This window comes from Acipenser ruthenus, chromosome 4, assembly GCF_902713425.1.
Source record: "Acipenser ruthenus chromosome 4, fAciRut3.2 maternal haplotype, whole genome shotgun sequence".
In the NCBI taxonomy this organism is placed as follows: Eukaryota; Metazoa; Chordata; class Actinopteri; order Acipenseriformes; family Acipenseridae; genus Acipenser; species Acipenser ruthenus.
The window spans coordinates 8,087,329-8,107,769 of record NC_081192.1 but is presented as its reverse complement, the minus strand read 5'-3'; the positions used below and the strand labels follow the sequence as shown (position 1 = coordinate 8,107,769).

The 20,441-nt window shown below is 42.0% G+C and overlaps 1 protein-coding gene across 2 annotated transcripts; it reads left to right on the top strand.

Moving 5' to 3' along the window:
- Positions 1–6,052: 6,052 nt before the first annotated feature.
- Positions 6,053–14,798, top strand: LOC117400777 (transmembrane glycoprotein NMB-like). Of its 2 annotated transcripts, none has more exons than XM_059021922.1 (11): positions 6,053–6,344; positions 6,970–7,101; positions 8,207–8,383; positions 8,517–8,678; positions 9,811–10,125; positions 10,428–10,499; positions 10,818–11,042; positions 11,543–11,645; positions 11,867–12,072; positions 12,186–12,276; positions 12,401–14,798. In XM_059021922.1, the coding sequence occupies exons 1-11, from the start codon at positions 6,275–6,277 to the stop codon at positions 12,549–12,551; spliced, it is 1,704 nt and encodes a 567-aa protein (XP_058877905.1). In that variant the 5' UTR covers positions 6,053–6,274; the 3' UTR covers positions 12,552–14,798. The 2 variants fall into 2 exon arrangements, with proteins under 2 accessions (XP_058877905.1, XP_058877906.1); XM_059021923.1 differs by lacking the exon at positions 6,053–6,344 and adding an exon at positions 7,856–8,001 and having other exon boundaries at positions 6,967–7,101; positions 12,401–14,795.
- Positions 14,799–20,441: the final 5,643 nt, after the last annotated feature.

Below are 20,441 nucleotides of genomic sequence, written 5' to 3'. Positions count from 1 at the left end.
TACAGCACTGTGTTTAAAAAATGTTTTATCCTATAATAAAAAAATTATAAAAAATATTGTAATGTGTACCAGTAATCTGTTTCCACAGTTGACAGTGTTTTGGACAGACGGAATCCACTTCCTTTCCAATGAACTAACTGACCTTCATCAACCACATTCTCATTCAGAGCAACTGCAGGGACTTTCCAAAAACCTCCAGTAAGGAAAGTGTCTTCCAACCCCCTTTCCTCTTCACTCCACAGCCAGTTATTTATACTGGAGTGTCTGTGAAATCGCAGGGTTATTTATCCCTCCCAAAGATTGATTTAATGACAAAGTGATTTTATAACACTAATCATTGATGGTGTTTACATGGACAGTACCGTACTTTTCAAGAAAAGGCGTTGCTATGCTGTTCTGATTTAGGAAAAAACGTTGGCCATACCAAATGCACGTTACTCAATTCATAGTAATTTAGGGGAGGGGATATTTAAATGTCCATGTCTGCCTAGTAATTTGGAAAAGAAAGACTGAATATTGTGCCATGTGGGAGCACGGGGAGTTACACTACAATACAATAATAAACGGTATGCTGCTTAGGCCTATATGAATATAAGATTGAGAACAGGGGATATGTAAAAATACATACGAGGTTCCTGCAGCTGTGGTAGAAGTGCCAGGTGCAGAATCCGCTTAACACACACACATTATGATGAAACATGGATGTCTTGTAATATAATAAACATTCAAACAAAAGTCTTTATTTAAAGCGACACGGTACATTTATGTTGCTTGTTAACTACTATATCCATTATTACACAATATGCCAATTGATGCTAACAATTAATTCCAGTGCTGTGCGGTGGAAGAAGAGGTGGAGCTCTGTTATTCCTGGGACATCTTAAAAGAATTATAGAAAGAAAATACAACTACTATTACTACTACTCATAATAATAATATGAGGCTAAAAGTTTGGTTAGTTGTGCTTAACAACATGCATTTATACAAACATTAGGCTATACAAGATGTTTTTGCATTCTTTCTTGTGTGTGGTTTGGTACGGCTTTGCTGAGGAACAACGTGAGATTCCGCCAGTTAAACGGGATCTTGACTGCTGAAATCTCGTGAGCCACAAGCACGATTCCTGCTCCGGTTTACATGGGTTTTTACAGCTATTTTTATCGTGAGAAAGCGGTTGACCCTGCCCTTAAAGTCGTGCTGACCAAAGGACGTTCTTTTGCTGTTTCACAATGTATTTGCATGACAACGGCACGCAGTCATGACTGTAGAGTCGATTTTCACATGCAGGTAAACCCAGTCATTGTTCTTTTTATTGCTCACTCAAATAATACCATCACAATTGATCGTCTCCAGAAGCTAAAGTACAAACTTCACTCTGAAGAAGACTGTTAAAACATTTTCCGACTTGAATTTGTTTTTTATCATGTGTATTATTATTTTTATTTGACAATATAACGATTTGTTTGTCTTTATTTATGAACAGTAATCTGAGGCTTTGTTGGTATCTATAAACAAAAGACTTTAATGCAAACGGCATTGACAATCCCTTTGCTTAAGGGGATTATACAGATTTCTAGAATATTCATTTCATTTAAACTAATCTGTCTCATTTTTTGTCTCTTTATTTTTGCTCTGCTAACTGGTTACAAAGCTTGCAAGCTTGCAGTCTTTTCTAGAGGCACAAATGTATAAATTCAAGAAGAGTTACCCAACAGGTTTGTATTGAAAATATCCGTTTGATTCCATTTTAAACTTCAGTTTTTCTGAGAAACACCCAATCCTGCAAGTACTAGCTGTGAGTATGACCTTTGTCTAATACAGACTACCCTTACAAATAAAAATACTATAGCCATACTTACAAGTTTTTATGAGCTCTAGTTTAATGTACTATTTTTCAAAATGCATTGACAACCAATTACTATTGTATATTGTAGTATTTACTGTAGGATGCTGCATTTAATAACATAGTGCATGATCTGAATAAGCACTTTGTTATACAACACAGAACTGCAGTTTTCTACAATATACAACCGTTCACTGCCTTATACAGCACATTCATACTTTAAATTGTAGTATTTACAATGGTTAAACTGGATGGCTTTACAGAGCTCCTGGTAAAGAGGCGTGCTTTTCGTATCACGGCTCCGGTAGCCTTTCTTTTCGTTGATACTGTATTGAGGCATTGAGCCGGCCAGAGGGAGGTGATTAAAGACTACTGCTTTAACCCAATTACTGTAGATTACATCTTTTTGCCGGCAGTATTCCCATTGCATGTGATTCCCATGCACTCGTTCACATGGTAGCTAAAAGGAACCACATATATTCAAAAATCATGTGCTTTTAATTAGATTACATGCAAGGTGCAAAAACGGCATCAGAAAGGCACACATACTGCTGTAGGGGTGTGCTGTGGTTTGAGGCACACAGCACGCAAAAGCAACACTGGTGTCCAAAGTAGCTGTACTGCATTTTCAAACGTTTTTAGCATGAAGTCTTTGAAAAGGATTGGTATCATGATTTAAAAGGAAAAAAACATTGAAGGTCATAAACACGTTTAGGGTGCAAGAGAAAATGTGATACAAAAGTAAACATGAACTATATATATATATATATATATATATATATATATATATATATATATATATACATAGGCAGGGGCGTTACCTGGGTACCATTACCGTAGTGCAACAACTCTTTTAGAATCGCATTTAAATAAAAACAATGAGTTAATTTGGAAAGTTTCCAATTAACTTCATTCAGACCTTATTATTGTTGTTGTTATTGTACACAATCATTTTACTTTTTAATGTGCTCAGTGTAAATCAATGATTATGAAAATAAGACACCCAGGATACTGCCTCAGACCTGCACCTTGAAACGTTTTATATATATATATATATATGTATATATATATATATATATATATATATATATATATATATATATATATATATATATATATATAATCAGGGCCGTAGCCAACCATGAAGAATTACCGAGGCACTTGCCAATGCCTTTATAACGGAGGAAAACCGATATGAGGAGATTATTATATGTTCTTTTTTTAAATACAAAAGTTTAGTTAACAGGTTTTCTGAATAAGATACTATTATGGGATTTTCAGCACCTGTGGTTCTGTACAGTGCTGTGACACAGCACCTGCATACAGGAATATTACAGAAAGTCCTCTCATTCAGGAAATGCAGCACCCTGATTGGCCTTTATTACACAGCACCATGTGCATCTGATTTTAAATGTAGTTTGCCAATCTTCCTGGCATCAAATTTCTGTTCTGGAGAGATCAATCTTGTCACAACAATCTGATTAGCCTATATACTAAATACAAACAAGTAGCTTTTTCTTAGCAAAATTCAAATTCAATATAAAAGATTACAAGAAAATAAGAAATGTAGCAATGCCAATATATTTGTTGTGGACACTATACTTAGTTTTAAATCCTAATCTATGAAGACCCCAGAGATGTACCCTACTTAGGTCAATCCAAACAGTTGTCATGCTGATGCGCTGGGGAGGCTGCACTGTGCTTGATCCCCGGAGCCAGCATCGCAGCCGTTGTGTGTGCTGATGCGCTGGGGAGGCAAAATAAGCTGATCCCTGGAGTCAGCATTACACTTCAGGCATCAGCACCAGGCAGAAGGATATCTACATCATCATATGGAAGGAAACGCAAATGGATGGAGACACAGATGGATCACATTAGCTTACTGTAAAGTTACGTCTTAGTTGGTGCTTATCTTGGCGAAAGCCGAGTTCAAATCAGCATGAAGTTTTAACATCTACTCTCATGTAATGGAAATCATTATGAAATTGTAAGCTTAACAGTGATGTCATTATCCAAATACTGAGAAGACAAACATGCTACTAGCATACATGACGTTTTGTTTGATGTTAATTATAAAATCACATTCCACAATAAAAAGAGCTAAGCAGGTTGACAAGATAGAGACAGTTTAGCTGTGTGAGTTTAGCTGTAAGCACATCATAACCAGTGATGTGTGGTTCAGTGGGTTGGTGCTCAAGCTTTTCCGCTGACCAGTCGATTTGACAGGCTGCATTCCGACTTATACTCGTGATGAATGTGCATTTGACTTCTATTAATGTGACTGGCCAGCTGCAAGGCTCCTTGCAAACCGCAGCCCTATGAACTCAACACAACCAGTGTGTTGAGTGAGCCAGTGTTAAACACGCAGTGTCTGAAATAAACCTTGAACTAATCCTACTTACTTCAAATGCAAAAGTAAAATGCTTCTAAATACCCCAGAACGGATATTTAGGGTTTCTGGTTTTAGGGTTTTATTTCTGGGTGCTCTGTCTGACTTTAATGTTGTATTTAGCATCATTAAACCATCTCAGTTTCTTAATTAATCATAGACAAATAATAATGACAAAACAAGATCAGATATTTTTCTACCTCTACATTCCTAAGACCTCAGTGATGATCGGTTTACCCTCACTTTACACTAAACTGCCTGTTTCATAAAACAAAGTCATCACCTCTGCTAAACTCGTCAATTCGGCACGTTATTCGCTGGAGTATAAATAAGTCCTAGTTAATCGGCTCGTTTCACTTTTTAATAAAAATAGAGTTGGCAAAAAACATAGGCCTATTTAAAGGCGGTACATTGGTCAGAAATAAACTCCCCAAACCAGAAACTCTAGATATAATTAAAAAAATAAAATGTATCTCTTCTAAAATGTGGGATTTTAATCAGGAATCCATCAGAATCTGATCAAGACACTTGCGGGAGAGTCAGGACACTGTAACACTGCAGGACACCCAGGACACTGCCCAGGACACCAGTCTCACTGTCCTGTAACATTGCAAGACACCCAGGACACCAGTCTCACTGTCCTGTAACATTGCAGGACACCCAGGACACTGCCCAGGACACCAGTCTCACTGTCCTCTAACATTGCAGGACATCCAGGACACCAGTCTCACTGTCCTGTAACATTGCAAGACACCCAGGACACCAGTCTCACTGTCCTGTAACATTGCAGGACACCCAGGACACTGCCCAGGACACCAGTCTCACTGTCCTCTAACATTGCAAGACACCCAGGACACCAGTCTCACTGTCCTGCAACATTGCAGGACACCCAGGACACCAGTCTCACTGTCCTGTAACATTGCAGGACACCCAGGACACCAGTCTCACTGTCCTGTTTTCACATTTAGTAAAACAAAAGCATACAGGGTTTATTCGAGTTTGTCTTTTTATGCAAATCACAACCAAAATTGAGATTATAAAAGGCTACAAAGCCTGATGTCTTTCATTTTGGTTAAAATAGGCACATCTTCATGCATATGAGTTTATTTTCAATGCACAAATATATTGAGAAAAAAATATACTGGTATACAAATACTTACAATTTCCTAAATCAAGTTTTTCTGCTTGCTTTTTAATTGCAATGGGTTATTGCAAATTACACACTCATCATTGATTGTATTGCATATTACACAATAATACATTCATAAAACAAAATATTGATTTGTGATCCCATTATCACAAAGCCGTCCTGAATAGGTAAATAGACCGCCCATTTATACCATTTTAGATATGATAGCCAGTGGAGCAGTGGTTCGGGCTCTGGACTCTTGACTGGAGGGGCGTGGGTTAAATCCCAGGTGGGGGACACTGCTGCTGTACCCTTGAGCAAGGTACTTTACCTAGATTGCTCCAGAAAAAAAACAACTGTATAAATGAGTAATTGTATGTAAAAATAATGTGTAAAAAAAAATGTGATATCTTGTAACAATTGTAAGTCGCCCTGGATAAGGGCGCCTGCTAAAAAATAAATAATAATAATAATAATAATAATAATAATAATAATAATAATAATAATAATAATAATAAAGCTTTCATTGGCTCTCGTTGACAATTAAACTAGGCTACATAACAATATAATTCGCATTATACTTCTTGGATTTTGGAACGAAGAATAGATATTATACAAAACTATAAATCAGAAGTTTGGGTTTCCATGACTACATACTGTTTAACAGATCATTAAGTATGCAACAGGTTAAACTGCTGACTCAAGGGCATGCATGAAAAGAATGAGCAGATTAAACGGCTGGCAACAAGAAAGCAGATGTGTCTCATTGCAGCTATCACATGATGGGCCGAGCAATCTAATCAGTTATAAAAGAGCGAGCAAAAAATAAAATAAATAAACCTCCCATCTTGTTGAGCAGTAGTTGCGCGGAGAAGTCGAAGTTGTTGCAGTTTGGATCTTCAAAATAAACACCATGAGAGCTTTGCATTTTCTTTTATGCCTGGCTTTGATTTTAATAATTCCAGACACTCATGCAGGCAAACGTAAGTATTTTATCTTATTTACTTTAAGATTGTAGGTTCATTTCAGGGAGTGTGGCTTGTCTTACGGTTATACTGTACAGCTATAGCATAGTTTAACAAGGGGACTTAGAATTGTTCACCCAATTGTTACTGAAGTTATTTGACTTTATATACAAAAAAACTACAATTTTTACGGATATCTAAAATCTTTACATTTATAATTAACTACTGTTGTTGACGTACCGGTTAACACCTGCCGCAGTGTAACTTACACGAAAATACATGCTGCTCATGAAAACGTATATCCAAGAGCAGGTACCTCTGTATCTGCAACACACTTCCATTAGGGGTCAGGGTTCTTAAAGGATACAATGTTGGTCAAACGGAGAGCCTCACTGCTCAGAGATCGACGTCTTGCCATTCAACCAGTGAAAGATAATACATGTTAAGTTTGAGATCTATTGTCCTATGCTGAACACTGCCCGTTTTCCCTCCCTCTCAAGCATATTGCATTTATAGCCAATAATTGGTTACAACGATTTTCTGTTTATAAAATTAAGAATTTCTGTATTAAGGGTTTGGCAATATTTCCTATACCCTCCGTCTACCACCTAGGGTTAGTCTTGTAATCTCCTTTTTGTTTCAGGTGTTAGTGATATGATGCCATCTGGGGTCTGGATGGGGTCGGAGAAGCATGCCTGGTTACAGGGCTGGTCTTTGGACACCAATGGCTGGAATGAGGGGCTCTACCCTTCCATTAACTACAGAAGGGGCCCGGGTAAATTTACATCATCTTTGTTTTCATTTGGTATATGTAGTAAAATTGTTAATTTCAGTTCTAGTGCCTTTTAAAGTTTTGGTATTGTCTCATGCAGTGTATTATAGCGAATGTTTGTTTTTTCTATAATCCTCACATCTTGATAATACACTAATTAATAGTTAACTACATTTGCAAAAAAACAGCTGTTGGCCTATATTTTTTTTTAATTTAGTTGTTGCCAATTATTTATTTTCTCCCAATTTGGAATGGCCAATTATTTTTAGGCTCTGCTCACCGCTACATCTGCGCTGACTCGGGAGGGTGAAGACAAACACACGCTGTCCTCCGACGCATATGCTGTCAGCTGACCACTTTTTTCACATTGCGGACTCCCCATGCAGCCACCCAAGAGCTACAGCGTCGAAGGACAACGCAGCTCTCGGGCAGCTTACAGGCAAGCCCGCAGGTGCCCGGCCAGACTACAGGGGTCACTGGTGCGTGCTGAGCCGAGGACACCCTGGCTGACCTAACCCTCCCTCCCCCCAGGCGACGCTCGGCCAATTGTGCGCCGCCCCCTGGGAGCTCCCGTCCACAGTCGGCTGTGGAATAGCCAGGACTCGAACCGGCGTCATCCAGGCTATAGAGTGCATCCTGCGTACCTTTGGGAGCCACTTGGGAGCCCTTGTTGGCTTCTTCTTAATTAATGAGACTAACTAATGTACCTGTGCAGGCCATGTGAGTGCAAAGTGAATCACTCCTTCCACCCCCACAGGGAAAATTGTTGCTCATCTGACCAGTGACAGTCCTGCTTTGGTAGGATCAAATATAACATTCACTGCAAGACTCACTGCAAGATTCCTAAATGCCAGAAGGAAGATGAAAACGGAGACCCAGTGTATGAGAAACACTGCAAAGATGGTAAGCTGAAAGAAGCACAACTGCCAAAAACTCTGATGCATTGTAACAGGTTAGCTTCTACTAGACAAAGTAAAAAGGCCTGTACCTGTTTGTAAATGTTGTTCCACTCTTTGGTTTCTGGAAGCTTACTTAGCCTTTGTAAGCCAATGGTTTTGTTTAATCGCTTGTCTAGTCCAGCTTCACTAGCTGCTCCTTGTCTCTACAGTAGATGCTTCGGTTCACCCAGGTGAGTCTGTGTACAATGGGACTTCCTGGATTGATGATTATGGCTTTGGAAACTGCAGCAACAAGTCAAACTGCAATGTGTTTCCAGACGGGAAGCCCTTTCCTCAGCGTTTAGACTGGAGGAGGAACAGCTATGTTTATGTGTGGCATACCATGGGTAAGTCCTGGGGATTAAAGGAAGTGTGTGTGGTGACCATTAACTCCCTTATTGAGTAGGATTTGGGTTTATATACCAAGGGAAAGTTCCTGCTAAGTCAGTCCAAAGCAAATTTTCCATCCTTATTTTCCAGGTCAGTACTACCAGAAGCATGATCGCTCTGTTTCAAGCATCACTCTCAACACAACCAACATCACCCTTGGTGCACAGCTTATGGAGTTGTCAGTTTATCGCAAAAGTAATCGCAGAAAGTATAGTCCTGCAGCAACTGCAAGTGGCATCTATTTTGTTACAGGTAAGCCAAGTGTGGAGTTGACTATTTTTCTTTTCCATTACAGCTTTATCATGATTGTCCAGAGTTCTGTTGCTCAAATATTATTTCCTTGGTTTGACAGCCTTGTTTCCACCTACACTCCTACCACAGGGCTACTCAACCCTGGTCCAGGAGGGCACTGTCTCTCCTGGTTTTTGTTCGAACTATGATAAATTACTTAATTGGACTAATGAACTGTTAGAAATTTAATTAGTCCAATTAATGAATTTAGTGTGAAGTTAGAACACCAGGAGGGACAGCGGCCCCCCAGGACCAGGGTTGAGTAGCCATGCTACCATGTACAACTATTATCCTGTACACTTTACATGAAGGGTGACAAACTTAAATTGTGAATTCAACAGATTAGCTTATGCTGCCTATATATTAAAAACAGTCCTGTCTTGAGGTTCTGCTATTATTGCTTTACTGGCGCCATACAGCTGGCAGTCTGGTTTGAAATATGGCTCTGACTGAACTACTATATACTTTTCTTTGGTATTTTGCATTGTGTTCCTGTGTCTAATGCCTGGTTTGTTACAGTATATACAGTCAGCACTCGCATATCTGACTGTGATGGTTAAACGAGTGTGACGCATATCTGATTATTTCATTTTGGCCTGTTCCAACCCTTGTCTGGTTTTTCAGGGAACAGATATAATGTTAAATACATAGCTGAAAGGAAAACGCAATGCAATTTAGCAAGATTAAAGTTTCCAGAATTAAATGTCAAGTCGTATTCAAAATTGCAGAATATAATGCTCCAAGACCCTAATGTCACAGTGCACTTGCAAATGCACAAAAGCAAGTAAAGATCAGATTTAAAAAAAAAAAAAAATGCATCACAGTATCTAAAACTAACTTTTTTTTTCTGTTCACTTTGTTTTTGCTGCATTTTCGTCATGTGAAATTGGAGGTAGCGCTGTGTCACTGCACAATAGACAGACTGATTTGGTATTTGGGGGGGGGGGGGGGGGGGGGATGACTGAGTCAAATTGCGTGTGACAGGCAATCCTATTAATTTGATATATATATAATCTATCAAATTTAATATTACACCGACGTGTACCTGGGTAAAGGATATTGGAGTGCTGACTATTTCATATTTTTATAATAGATCAGATTCCTTTCATTGTCAACATCTCCCAGAAAAACGACCGCAACGCCTCTGACAATGTCTTCATCAAGGACGCGGACATCGTTTTCAACGTCAAAATCCATGACCCCAGCTACTACCTGAAGGTGGCGGAAGTGTCCTACAAGTGGGATTTCAATGATGGCAACATGCTTATTACTCCCAGCTCTGTTGCTACCCATGCTTACAACCAGCTGATGAACTACACTGTGAAACTTACAGTTGAAGCAATCTTCAAAGTGCCCTGTGGACCTGCTACCCCAACACCTACATCTGTTACATCAAATCCAGTGACAGGTAAGAGTTCCCAATCCTGTTTTGGCCAATAGAAATTTTATATTGCTGAAATATGCTGCTGGTAGCAGGCCAAAATAATTTGAGTAAACCAGGTGTTGTCTTAGTTTGACCGAAGAGCTAGTAATTGGGCCTGCAGGTCACAATAGTGGGTGATTTAAGCAAAGTTCCTGGTTTGAATAGGTGCAATGGGCTTCCGTGGTGGTTAAAATTTATTTGAAATCCCTTTGTTTGGTCCATACAGACCATGTTAACTGCATGTCACCGACACATACAGCACATTGACAGGTTTGTTCTGAATGCAGTAATGCCTTCAACGACTGCTCCTTCGTCCACCAAGAGTCCTGAGCCCACAAGTCGGGAGACTGCGACTGCTGGCAAGTACACTACCTCCTTGACCTTTTTTTATATTTGACATTTTAGCTTCAAACTGCGAAATCCAGACTGCAATGATAAATGTAAAACTGTTGCTTGTATCTAGAATGCGCTTTGGTTAAGTTTCATGATATATAAATGTGCTTTGCACTATGGGCTATTTTTTACTGCACTAATTTGCTCTAGTGCAAAATTTGCATAGCTTTCTAAAAAATAAAACAAACTACAATGGAATAAACTGGTCTCTTAGATTAAGAGTTGCTAGTATGTGCAAGTTTTTTTTTATAGGTGTTTGATTTCAGCGCCCTCCCTTACTACAGGTTCTGCCACCCAGACAACTGCCCCCCTTACTACTGATGCTGTCACCCAGACAACTGCACCCCCTACCACCAGGGTAGCCTCTACTACCAAGACTTTCAACACTATCACCACTGCCTCCACCTTGGCAACCACCACTGAACTGCGTCTGCTCCAGAGGCGACGACGTGGTCTAGAATGCAAGCTCTACAGACATGGAAGCTTCATAGCTAACCTCAGCATTGTAGGCAAGAGACAACAGAAGCTTACAGTAGTGCTGCACAATCAATAATTCAGACAGAGCTCTCCACAGATGAGGGTTATTGGTGTTCATTGGGCTAATTTACCAATCCATGTGAAGAAACCGCTGCTTGGATTTGTGTGGATTGCTGTTCTCCACAGAGTCTAAAGCAGCAATCATCACATCTTAACTTGTTCCTTTTTAAATTGTAGATTTGCCCATTCAACAAACTTGCATTAGCCTAATTTCCTTGTACTATGAATTTTCTACATGGTCCTGGCCAAATTTAGCAGTAAATTTTATGTATAACACTAATTCACTTGACACATTTCCTGCAAATTTATTTTGGTGCCCCCAAGGGAAAAAATCCTAACTACACCCTAGTCTAACGGATATGGGGGGGGGGGGGATGTATTAACTTGCATCCAGGTTTGTGTCACTTGTTCTGTATCGTAGTGCTGTTTTTTGGGACTAGAGATCCTGATTTTTTCTATTTGATATTGCTAGCTGGGATCATTACAGTGGAGAGTGTCAGAACTACCAGCATTAAGGTTTCTACTGCATCTGTAACTGACGTCATCGTGGATTTTTTGGTGAAATGTAACGGCAGGTAAGTGGCTTTTTTCTTTTTTTAAAAGCGGCCAAGAATATTAATAAAATGGATACTAGCGCAGCTGCTGTGCATTAGTTTCACTTTCCCCTCTGGATTTGTTTAGCTATTCTGTATTCATGTGAAATATTCTGCCTGCTGCCTTTCCCTGTTGGATACTTGTTCTGTTACAAGGCTATAAAACACTGATGTGAATAACCTGTCTTCAATTTATTACACAGTATTCCCACATCTGCTTGCACCATAATATTGGACTCTACATGCAAGGTAACAAAGAACATAATTTGTGACAAAGTCCCTGCTGCTGACCAGTGCCAGCTGACCCTACACAGGGCCTTCAATCAGTCAGGGATATTCTGTGTGAATATTACCCTCAGCGACTCTGCCAGTCTAGCCCTAGCCAGTACACATTTGACTATTGGAGAACGTAAGCAAATTGATTTTAAATAGCTGATGGCTACTATTTTTGGTCCTCTGTGTTCTATATTGTGCTTTTATCCTCTCTACTTTTTTTTTTTTTTTTTTTTTTTTTTTAAATAGAGACTAAATACATTGTGCCCAAAGAGGCTTCTGTCATAGCTGGCGCCGTCCTGGTGGTCCTTACTGCAGTAGCAGGTCTTGTTCTCTACAAGTAAGTATTTACTTTAAAACCTGCTTGTCACTCTGAGCCAAAGAGACGTTTGCGTAAAGTGGTTCTGTTTTACTGAAATGTCACAGGACCTGTACATGTTCAGTTTTACATGACTTTGTTCCAGGCGCTACAAGGAATACAAGCCTGTGAACGGACATCCAGGGGATGGCAGTGTTGAAGGAGTAACAATCTACTTCAGTCAGCTGAAGGTGGCCCTGTTCCCTGGGAATGAGGAGAGGAACCCACTGCTGCAGGGCAAAACGGATTCTGACTAGTGTCGGAGCCCTACCAGTTTACTGTTTGTTTTTTTGCATATACAGCTATTTGAGATTTGTGTATGCACCTGATACTTGTGAATCCTTAACAGATTTTATATGTAGTGTGTGTCTTTGTAAGCAATGAAATCAAATACTTTTGTACTAGCACATGTTTATACGATTGTGTACAAAAGGCCTTGTCCTGTCCATTCTTATTATTGATTTTTTTTTTTCTTTTAACTATGAAATTGATTAAACGTAAATTGGCACATCAGCCAGATTCTGCTCTTATTCATCAATCATGTTCCACCCATTGAAAAAATTTCACAATATGTCTGGAGCCTCTATGTCTAAAATACTGATAATAGGGATGCATCAATTTTGTGAGAGTTTTTGGCTCCAGTCAGGAGAATCTGCCAAGGAAGGCGATCAAATAAATGTGTATTTCATTGCTTTGGAGATCCCCAATTTCTATATAGCCTTCTGGCATTTTGAAGTTTATATCTACAGTGCCTATAGTAAGCATTCACCCTTGCTTGCATGCTTTTACTTTCTTTCACTCAGTACTACACTTTGCTAAATGACAGAGGTTTTGTCCCCTGGACCCTACAAATCCCTGTGTGTCCTTGTTTGCTGCCAGAGTATGGTTTAAAAGGATTTGCTTGGTAAAAATTCATTTAAATGACTATTACAACTGTTAGTCAGACTCTTAAGTTTAACTGGATACGCAATAGTACATGGGGTCACCAGAGGGCAGACCCATAGCTGGTACGGTACATAAATGTCATCTTCCAAATAATTAGTAGTAGCTTTTGTATACAAAAATGTCAAATTAACACTTTGTTACAGTATTTCATGACCAACTCTATTTAGTGTTGGGAGACCGTTTCACCAAAGTCGACCTTTGAACACATACTGCTAACAATGCATTAGTATAGCTAAATGTATTTATTTGCTTTACAGTTATACAAATTTGATGGAAAGAAAGTCCAGTTAGCCCAACTTATCCTAGTAAGCAGAACTGCATGTTTGACCCAACTTCTAGACCCTGATGTCAATCTAGTCCTAAATGATCAGACCATCACCCCATTACAGCCATATTCTTATGGGGGATTCATGTTATACAGCTTCCTCTTAATGGCGTAGAAAGCCCTGCATGCTTTTTCTTTTAATGCATTCATTGCCAGTTTAAAACTCCCTGATGCGCTGATGGTCAGACCCAGGTAGGTGTAGCTGGTGCTGTACTCCAGTGTGGTGTTGCCCAGAGTGAAGCGGTACCTGTTTCCCTGAGATATGGCTTTTTTCTGGAAGACCATAACTCTGGCCTTGTCCAGGTTTACTGCCAGTGCCCATTTCTGACAGTACTGCTCTAGCAGTGACCGGCTCTGCTGAAGACCCTGCTGTTGGAGAAACAAGCACTTTAAGAAACTATACTTTGAAAGATTAACTGTATAGTTTTAGATTGAGTTAGTAAAAGACAATTTGGATTTAATATTATTTACTGGAGCAAGAAGACATATGGTAAGAGGAAAGCTTTAAGAGCACCAAATGGCAATTTAAAAGGGGACCCTGAACTTCATCAGAGAGAACCTTCAAAAGCTTAAACAATCTCCTTCCTTCCTTATCTTTATAACATCAGGGTTTCCTGAGTGGAACATCAAACGGGCTTTGATGTTACAATCACTTAAGGTAATAAAACAATAGTGGACCCGCGTGATCAATAATATTATTGGTTCATACGAGGCTTGTAAAACTTGCATCAGTATGTCATTGTCTTTTCTGGTTGGTTAAGAAAGGTCATTAAAGGGGAATGTCTTTTTCTGATTGGTTAAGAAACGGTATAACACTGCACACATATTATTATGTATTCGATCTTTGATTCTGTTATGACCTGTGCTTAGGGAAAATGCGATACCCAACTGTTTGACTGTATTGAATAAAAAGTCTTTGTTGAAATCTACAACAGAGTTTGGAATCACAATAATTATTTATACTGATGGATGCATAAAGGAAAAATGAGCACTAACTTCCAACTAACCTTTTATTTTTAAAACAACACCTGCTCTGTGGGTGGCAGCAGGACCAGGTCATCTGCATAGAGCAGGAATTTAATTTTTGTCTTGTGTAGAGTGAGACCAGGGACTGCAGACTGTACAGGCACTGTAGCCAACTCGTTGTTGTTTTGTTACCAGTTTTCACACTGCACTTATTTTCTGGATACATTGATTTTATTATGTCATATACTTTACCCCCTACATCACTTTGGAGAATTTGATAAAATAGTCTGTTGTGCCAAATTGAATCAAATGGTTTTTTTTTTAAATCAATAAAACATGAAAATCTTTATCCCTTGTTTGTTTGGTGGACATCTTTGTTTATCTGGGTGCGTAGGGTGTAAATGTGTTCAAAGGTGCAGTGGTTCGGTAGGAAACCAATCTGACTCAGGACACTGTGCTCGGAAAGGCGTTAATTACACTGCAGAACATGGGCTATCCAGCTTTGGGCAGCGCCTCTTCCTCCGCTTTGGCCTAAACACCCAGACTCACTCCCCTGGTTTGAAATGCAGTCCTTTCTCCCTCACATCATAATTTCTCTTCTGGTGAACTGGGGGGCTGTGTCCAGCCCATCCTGCAGCTGGCGGGCATACTCTGGACTCGGTGGGGGGTGCCATTGGTCTGGTGGGCGGCCGAAGACCAGATCCACAGGCGTCTGGAGTTCCTTGCCCAGCATGAGTGCAGCTGGTTGACTCCTGCACCATGCTTCTTTAGGCTAGCAGGACGAGGGGCAACTAGAGGTTCCAACCCTTCTGGTGTATGCTGGTGGTAATGGCAAGCTGAGCCGAAAGGTTCCGGTTAAAACGCTCTACCAATCCGTCACTCTGGGGGTGGAGTTGAGTGGTACAGGTTTTCTTAATCCCCAACCGTTGACAGTTGAACACCCGTCTCTCAAAATTTCGCCCCTGGTCCGAGTGCAGCTCTTGTGGCAGAATCCCTCACTGTGGGTGTTTGCAAGCATGACAGCTTCCTGGCTGGCTAGAGCGTAAGCTTCAGGCCATTTGCAGAAGTAATCCATGGCCACCAGCACGTACCTGTTGCCAGACTCAGTGAGGGGAAGGGGTCCTAGGATGTCGATGGTCACCCATTCCATGGGAGCTCCAGTCTAGTGATGTTGCAAGGGAGCGCGGGACTGACCAGGGGGGCCTTTTCTAGCTGTGCAGTAGTCTTCCATGTCACGACGGCAGTGGCCCCAGTAATAGTTCTGCTGTAGCTGCCGCAAAGACTTGTGTACTCCGAAATGTCCAGTCCCAGGAAGTCCATGGACCACGGCCAGGACATTGGGCTGTAAGGTGAGGGGGACCACCAGCTGCCATCTCTCCACCCGTGTGGCTGGCTACAGCCAGCGCCGCTGTAGCACTCCATCTCTGAGGGACGGTCACCTTCATTGGGACCACAACGCCTTGGTACGGGAGAGCATGGTGATATGTCTTCCTAGTGGGGTTGAGTGTCCTGCAGTAGCCAGGGAAACAGAGGCTGCAATTCTGGGTCCTGCTCCTGTTGGGTTCTCCATTCAGTGGTGGACATGGTGGAGATCTCGCTGCAAGCAGGGAGGGGAATGAGGCACTCACCGCAGCTTCCTTCTTGTTGCTCTCGCTGTTCCCTCTTCAAACAGTAGCCACAACCTTCTGGAGCGCAGGGGCGGCGAGATGGGGCATCTGCATTGGTGTGTTTACTGCCAGCACGGTGTTGAATCTCAAAATCGAACTCCTGCAGCTGTTCCAGCCAGCGAGCAAGTTGAAGCTGACCAGGCCTTGATCATTGACTTCAGTGTCTAGTATGAACAGGACATCGAGAGCAGGGGGAACCAGGACAGATACTTGGATCAGGGCCTCCTTCATGGTGTTGAACACATCTTCACAAGCAGTAGAACACATGTATGCTTGCTGTTTGTGAAGCAACTGATAGAGAGGCATGAAGACTGTGGCAAACTGGGGAATGAAGCGTCTGTAGTAGGATGTAATCCTAAGAACCCTCGCAGTTGTCTCACGTTGGCAGGGGCTGGCCAGCGTTGTATGGCCTCCACTTTGTTTGGGTCAGGCCTGATCCCATCTTTGCCCACAGTATGGCCCAGGAATCAACCTCTCACTGCATCAGACGACACTTGTCAGGATGCCCGGCAGCTTGTAAGTGGAGTAGCGCAGCCCACAGGTTAGTCAGGGCTAAGCTAAAGGTGGCGGTGTAGACCAGTACGTCATCCAAACAGACAAGGCACTGTTGAGGGGGAAAGTGAGCACCCGTTCTATGTAGAGGGTGCATTACAGAATCCGAAGGGGAGCACCTTGAACTGCCACAGTCCTCGTCCTGCGGAGAAGGCGGTCTTGGGGCTCGTTCTACCTGAAACAACCACTAAGGATCCAACAACCAGGTCCAGGGACTCGTGAATACGCGGCAGGGGCTGGGAATCTTTCTTTGTGGCATCATTAAGGCGATGATAGTTTACGTAGAACTGACACTCACCGTCTTTTTTGGGAACCAGAACCACTGCTGAGGTACAGGGGTTGTTGGATGGTTCAATGGTGTCCGCGGTCTGCATCTCTGTGAGCATTCGGTCGGCTGCTCCTTGTCTGGCCAAGGGGAGAAGGTGTGGTTGTTGACAAATGGGTCGGGCATCCCCAGTGTCAATAGAATGCTGTACTAGATGGGTGCGGCCAGTTTCTTCAGGGCAGGTGACGAAAATGCCTGGGAATTCGGTCAGCAGTGTCACAGCTGGTCGCACTGTTCTAGGCTGAGCCCCTAGCAGCTAAGGGACCAGACCACTTTCATTACATCCAGATGGAATGGGGGGTGATGGTGACGCTGGTAGAGGGTTAATGAGGTGCTTTTTGCTGGCTATTGGCAGGCTTACTGGAGTCTGTGACTGCACAGCCAGCAGAAGAGGATGTAGGTTGGGGCGGGTGCTGCTGTAGTGATGTGGTCATAAGGGGCCGGCCGGCCATCCAATGTTGCTGTGTTGGAGATCCAGGAGCATCCCTACGCCTTGTAGGAAGTCTAGCCCCAGAATGCATGGGTCTTGTACCGCTGCTATCCAGATTTCGTGGCAGTAACTGGAACCTCCGTGCTCAAGCTTCAGCCATCCTCTCCCATCTATCGGGACCCGCTCTCCGCTTACTGTTCGCTGGTGGACAGGGGTGGCACCCAGTCCCTCCAGATTGTGATAGAAGACCCTGTGTCGATTAGTGCTGAACACAGCACTCCTTCAATCTTGATCGTGTATAGAAAGGCCCCCTCTCCTGTGTGCCCTACAATGGCAAGCGCTGGTGTGAACGTAGTGTTGTGGGGATGGGGTTGTGAGGTCCTCATCACAACCCCATCATGGGCTATCATTCTGCTCTTAGGGGTGGGTGATTCTCTCATCCTCCTCTCTCTCGTTCTTTTTCTAGCTCAGATTGCGTCCAGGAAACGGTCAACTGGCAAGGCTGCAGGTCGGGGGTGGTTCGTCTTGAAGGACCATAGCCATGGCTCGGTCGATAGCCTCATCTAGGTGGTCGGGGTGGCGAGTCGGACCTGATGACATCGTTCGGCTGGTTCCAAACTGTGGAGGAAGATGCTGCTCTCATCGCTGTATGCTCTCCTGGCCAGGTGGGCAACGTCAGCTCCCAAAGCTTCCGGTCATTCTCCACAGATCCATCTGATGCTCTGCAACTGGTCCTGGAGTAGCAGATATGATTCGTGCTCACCGAATAATCTCTTCAGGGCCCTTAGAAGGGCTCGATAGTTGGTGCTTTCATCTGGATCTAAGTCTAATAGGTAGGAAGCTTTCACAGTGGAACCCCAGTCATGCTCAGTGCCTGCAAGCTCAAATTGGACGAAGAAGGCTTCTAGCTAGGTTTGGCCAGAGAAGTGGGGAAGCTTCGGCTTGGGTCCAGCGGTGGTCGATGGGGTCATCTTTGAGAGCGGAAACACTACATCTGGGATCGATGATGCTGCCGGGTCAGTGGCGGCGGAACTCCAGCCGTGCTCAGTGGCTGCGAGCTCAAACTGGGTCAGGAAGGTTTCTAGGGAAGCTGGGCTAGAGAAGCGGGGAAGCTTTGATCCAGGTCCGGCTGGTGCCGGTGATGAGGGGACTGCATCCCGGAGCAGCTGAGCTGCGCGTGGGGATGGTGACGCTGTCATGTCGCTGGCAGAAGCAGGTGAAAGATGGAACTTAGCCAGCCGCTTGTAACCCGCATCGGTTTCGGTTTGGAGCTGGGTTGCGGCGTGGTTTTACAGTTTACAAGTGTATTCCCATACAGGGTCCAACACAAAGTCCAAACTGTCACTGTGCTCTGTCCTGACTACCGTGCTGTTAAATATTTTATGTTCTGTTGCAGCAGCCAACATTGGTTTTGTTTGTGTATTTTCTTTGCTGATCTGTCTTTAAATTATCATTATATTTTAAGTAACTTAACATTTTTAAAAGCAAAAAAGACACAAAGGTGAAAGACCATCAGATACATGTAACCCTATTCATTAATGTTTTAATTATGCACAAACCACCATCTCTTGTCCAAGTTTCAATTCAATCAAATAATGTCCAAATAATACACACGCTCACCCTTCTTTCCAGGGTCCAAGCTTTGCTACACTACACAACAAAGAAATAACATTAAAACTGACAAAACAATTTATTCAATAAATCCACACTTTCAAAGAAAAAGTAGTGTAACATGCATTCATAGAGCAAGACCTGGAAGTAATAACACACATCCAATGATGCTCACTATATATTTCAAATATAGAATTTAAAATAAATGAACAGTATTTTGGCACACCTGCACTGCCGCGTAGACTACCGTAGACGTGTTCAATAGTGTAACGCAGCCTTACCCTGAAAAAAACAAACCTTTTCATGCGATGGTGAGCGCGAACGCAATAGTCCTGTGCAGGACAGGCGCTGTTATTTATATATATATATATATATATATATATATATATATATATATATATATATATATATATATATATATATATATATATATTGTGTAAATGAACTCGCACCACTCACGATTCTTTGCCCCTTTTAAAACATACCCAGACACGGCAAATGGAGTTTTTAAAGCGCGGATGTGCTATTTTTTTAATAAACACAAAAACAAAACTCAAAATAAACACCTAGCTCTTAAATGAGCACTAACTAAACACAAACGGGAACCTAACTAACCCGCAGGACGGCTAAGCCGTTTACCTGCCTGTAACAGGGCGAGCAGCCCTGTATATTGTTTATTTATTTTTAGATCGGGGTCTCCCCCTCCGCCCCTGTGCAGATTGTTTTGTATTGTTTATTTATTTTTATTGTATTTAAACGTATGTCGGCGAGCGCCGCGGGATTTATTATTTATGTATTTAGGACGGCGTAGCCGAATGTGTGTTATTATTTAGTAGCGTGGATGGGAAGCCCCATCCACCCAGTATTTAAAAACTCGTGCAGAAGTGATTTAAGTGATTAAATTAAGTGATTTAATTTGTTGCTAATCGGGAGATGGTCACCTGTTATAAAAAGCCTGCAGCTCTCTAGCTCGGGGTGGGTGTTGTAGGTGCGGAGAGAGCGAGACGGAGATTAAAAACGAAACTAAAAGAAAATAACATAGGAACAGTGAAGGCAATCTGACCTGTGTTTGATTTATTTTGTGTCCGTGATTTGTTTTTGTTTAAACCTTTTATTTTCGCTCTGTGAGCAAGTGTTTGTGTTTAAATATTTTATTTATTTTTTGAATTAAAACGGCGCAAGCCTTTTGAACTGCAGTACTGCCCCGGTGTCAGTATTTTTGTTCCTGCTTCTGCCTGACGTCAGACCACTCGTCATCCCTGTCACACTGCCCGACAACAAAACACTCCATTCTGTAAACTTTCACGACTGCTTTGAAGCACAGCA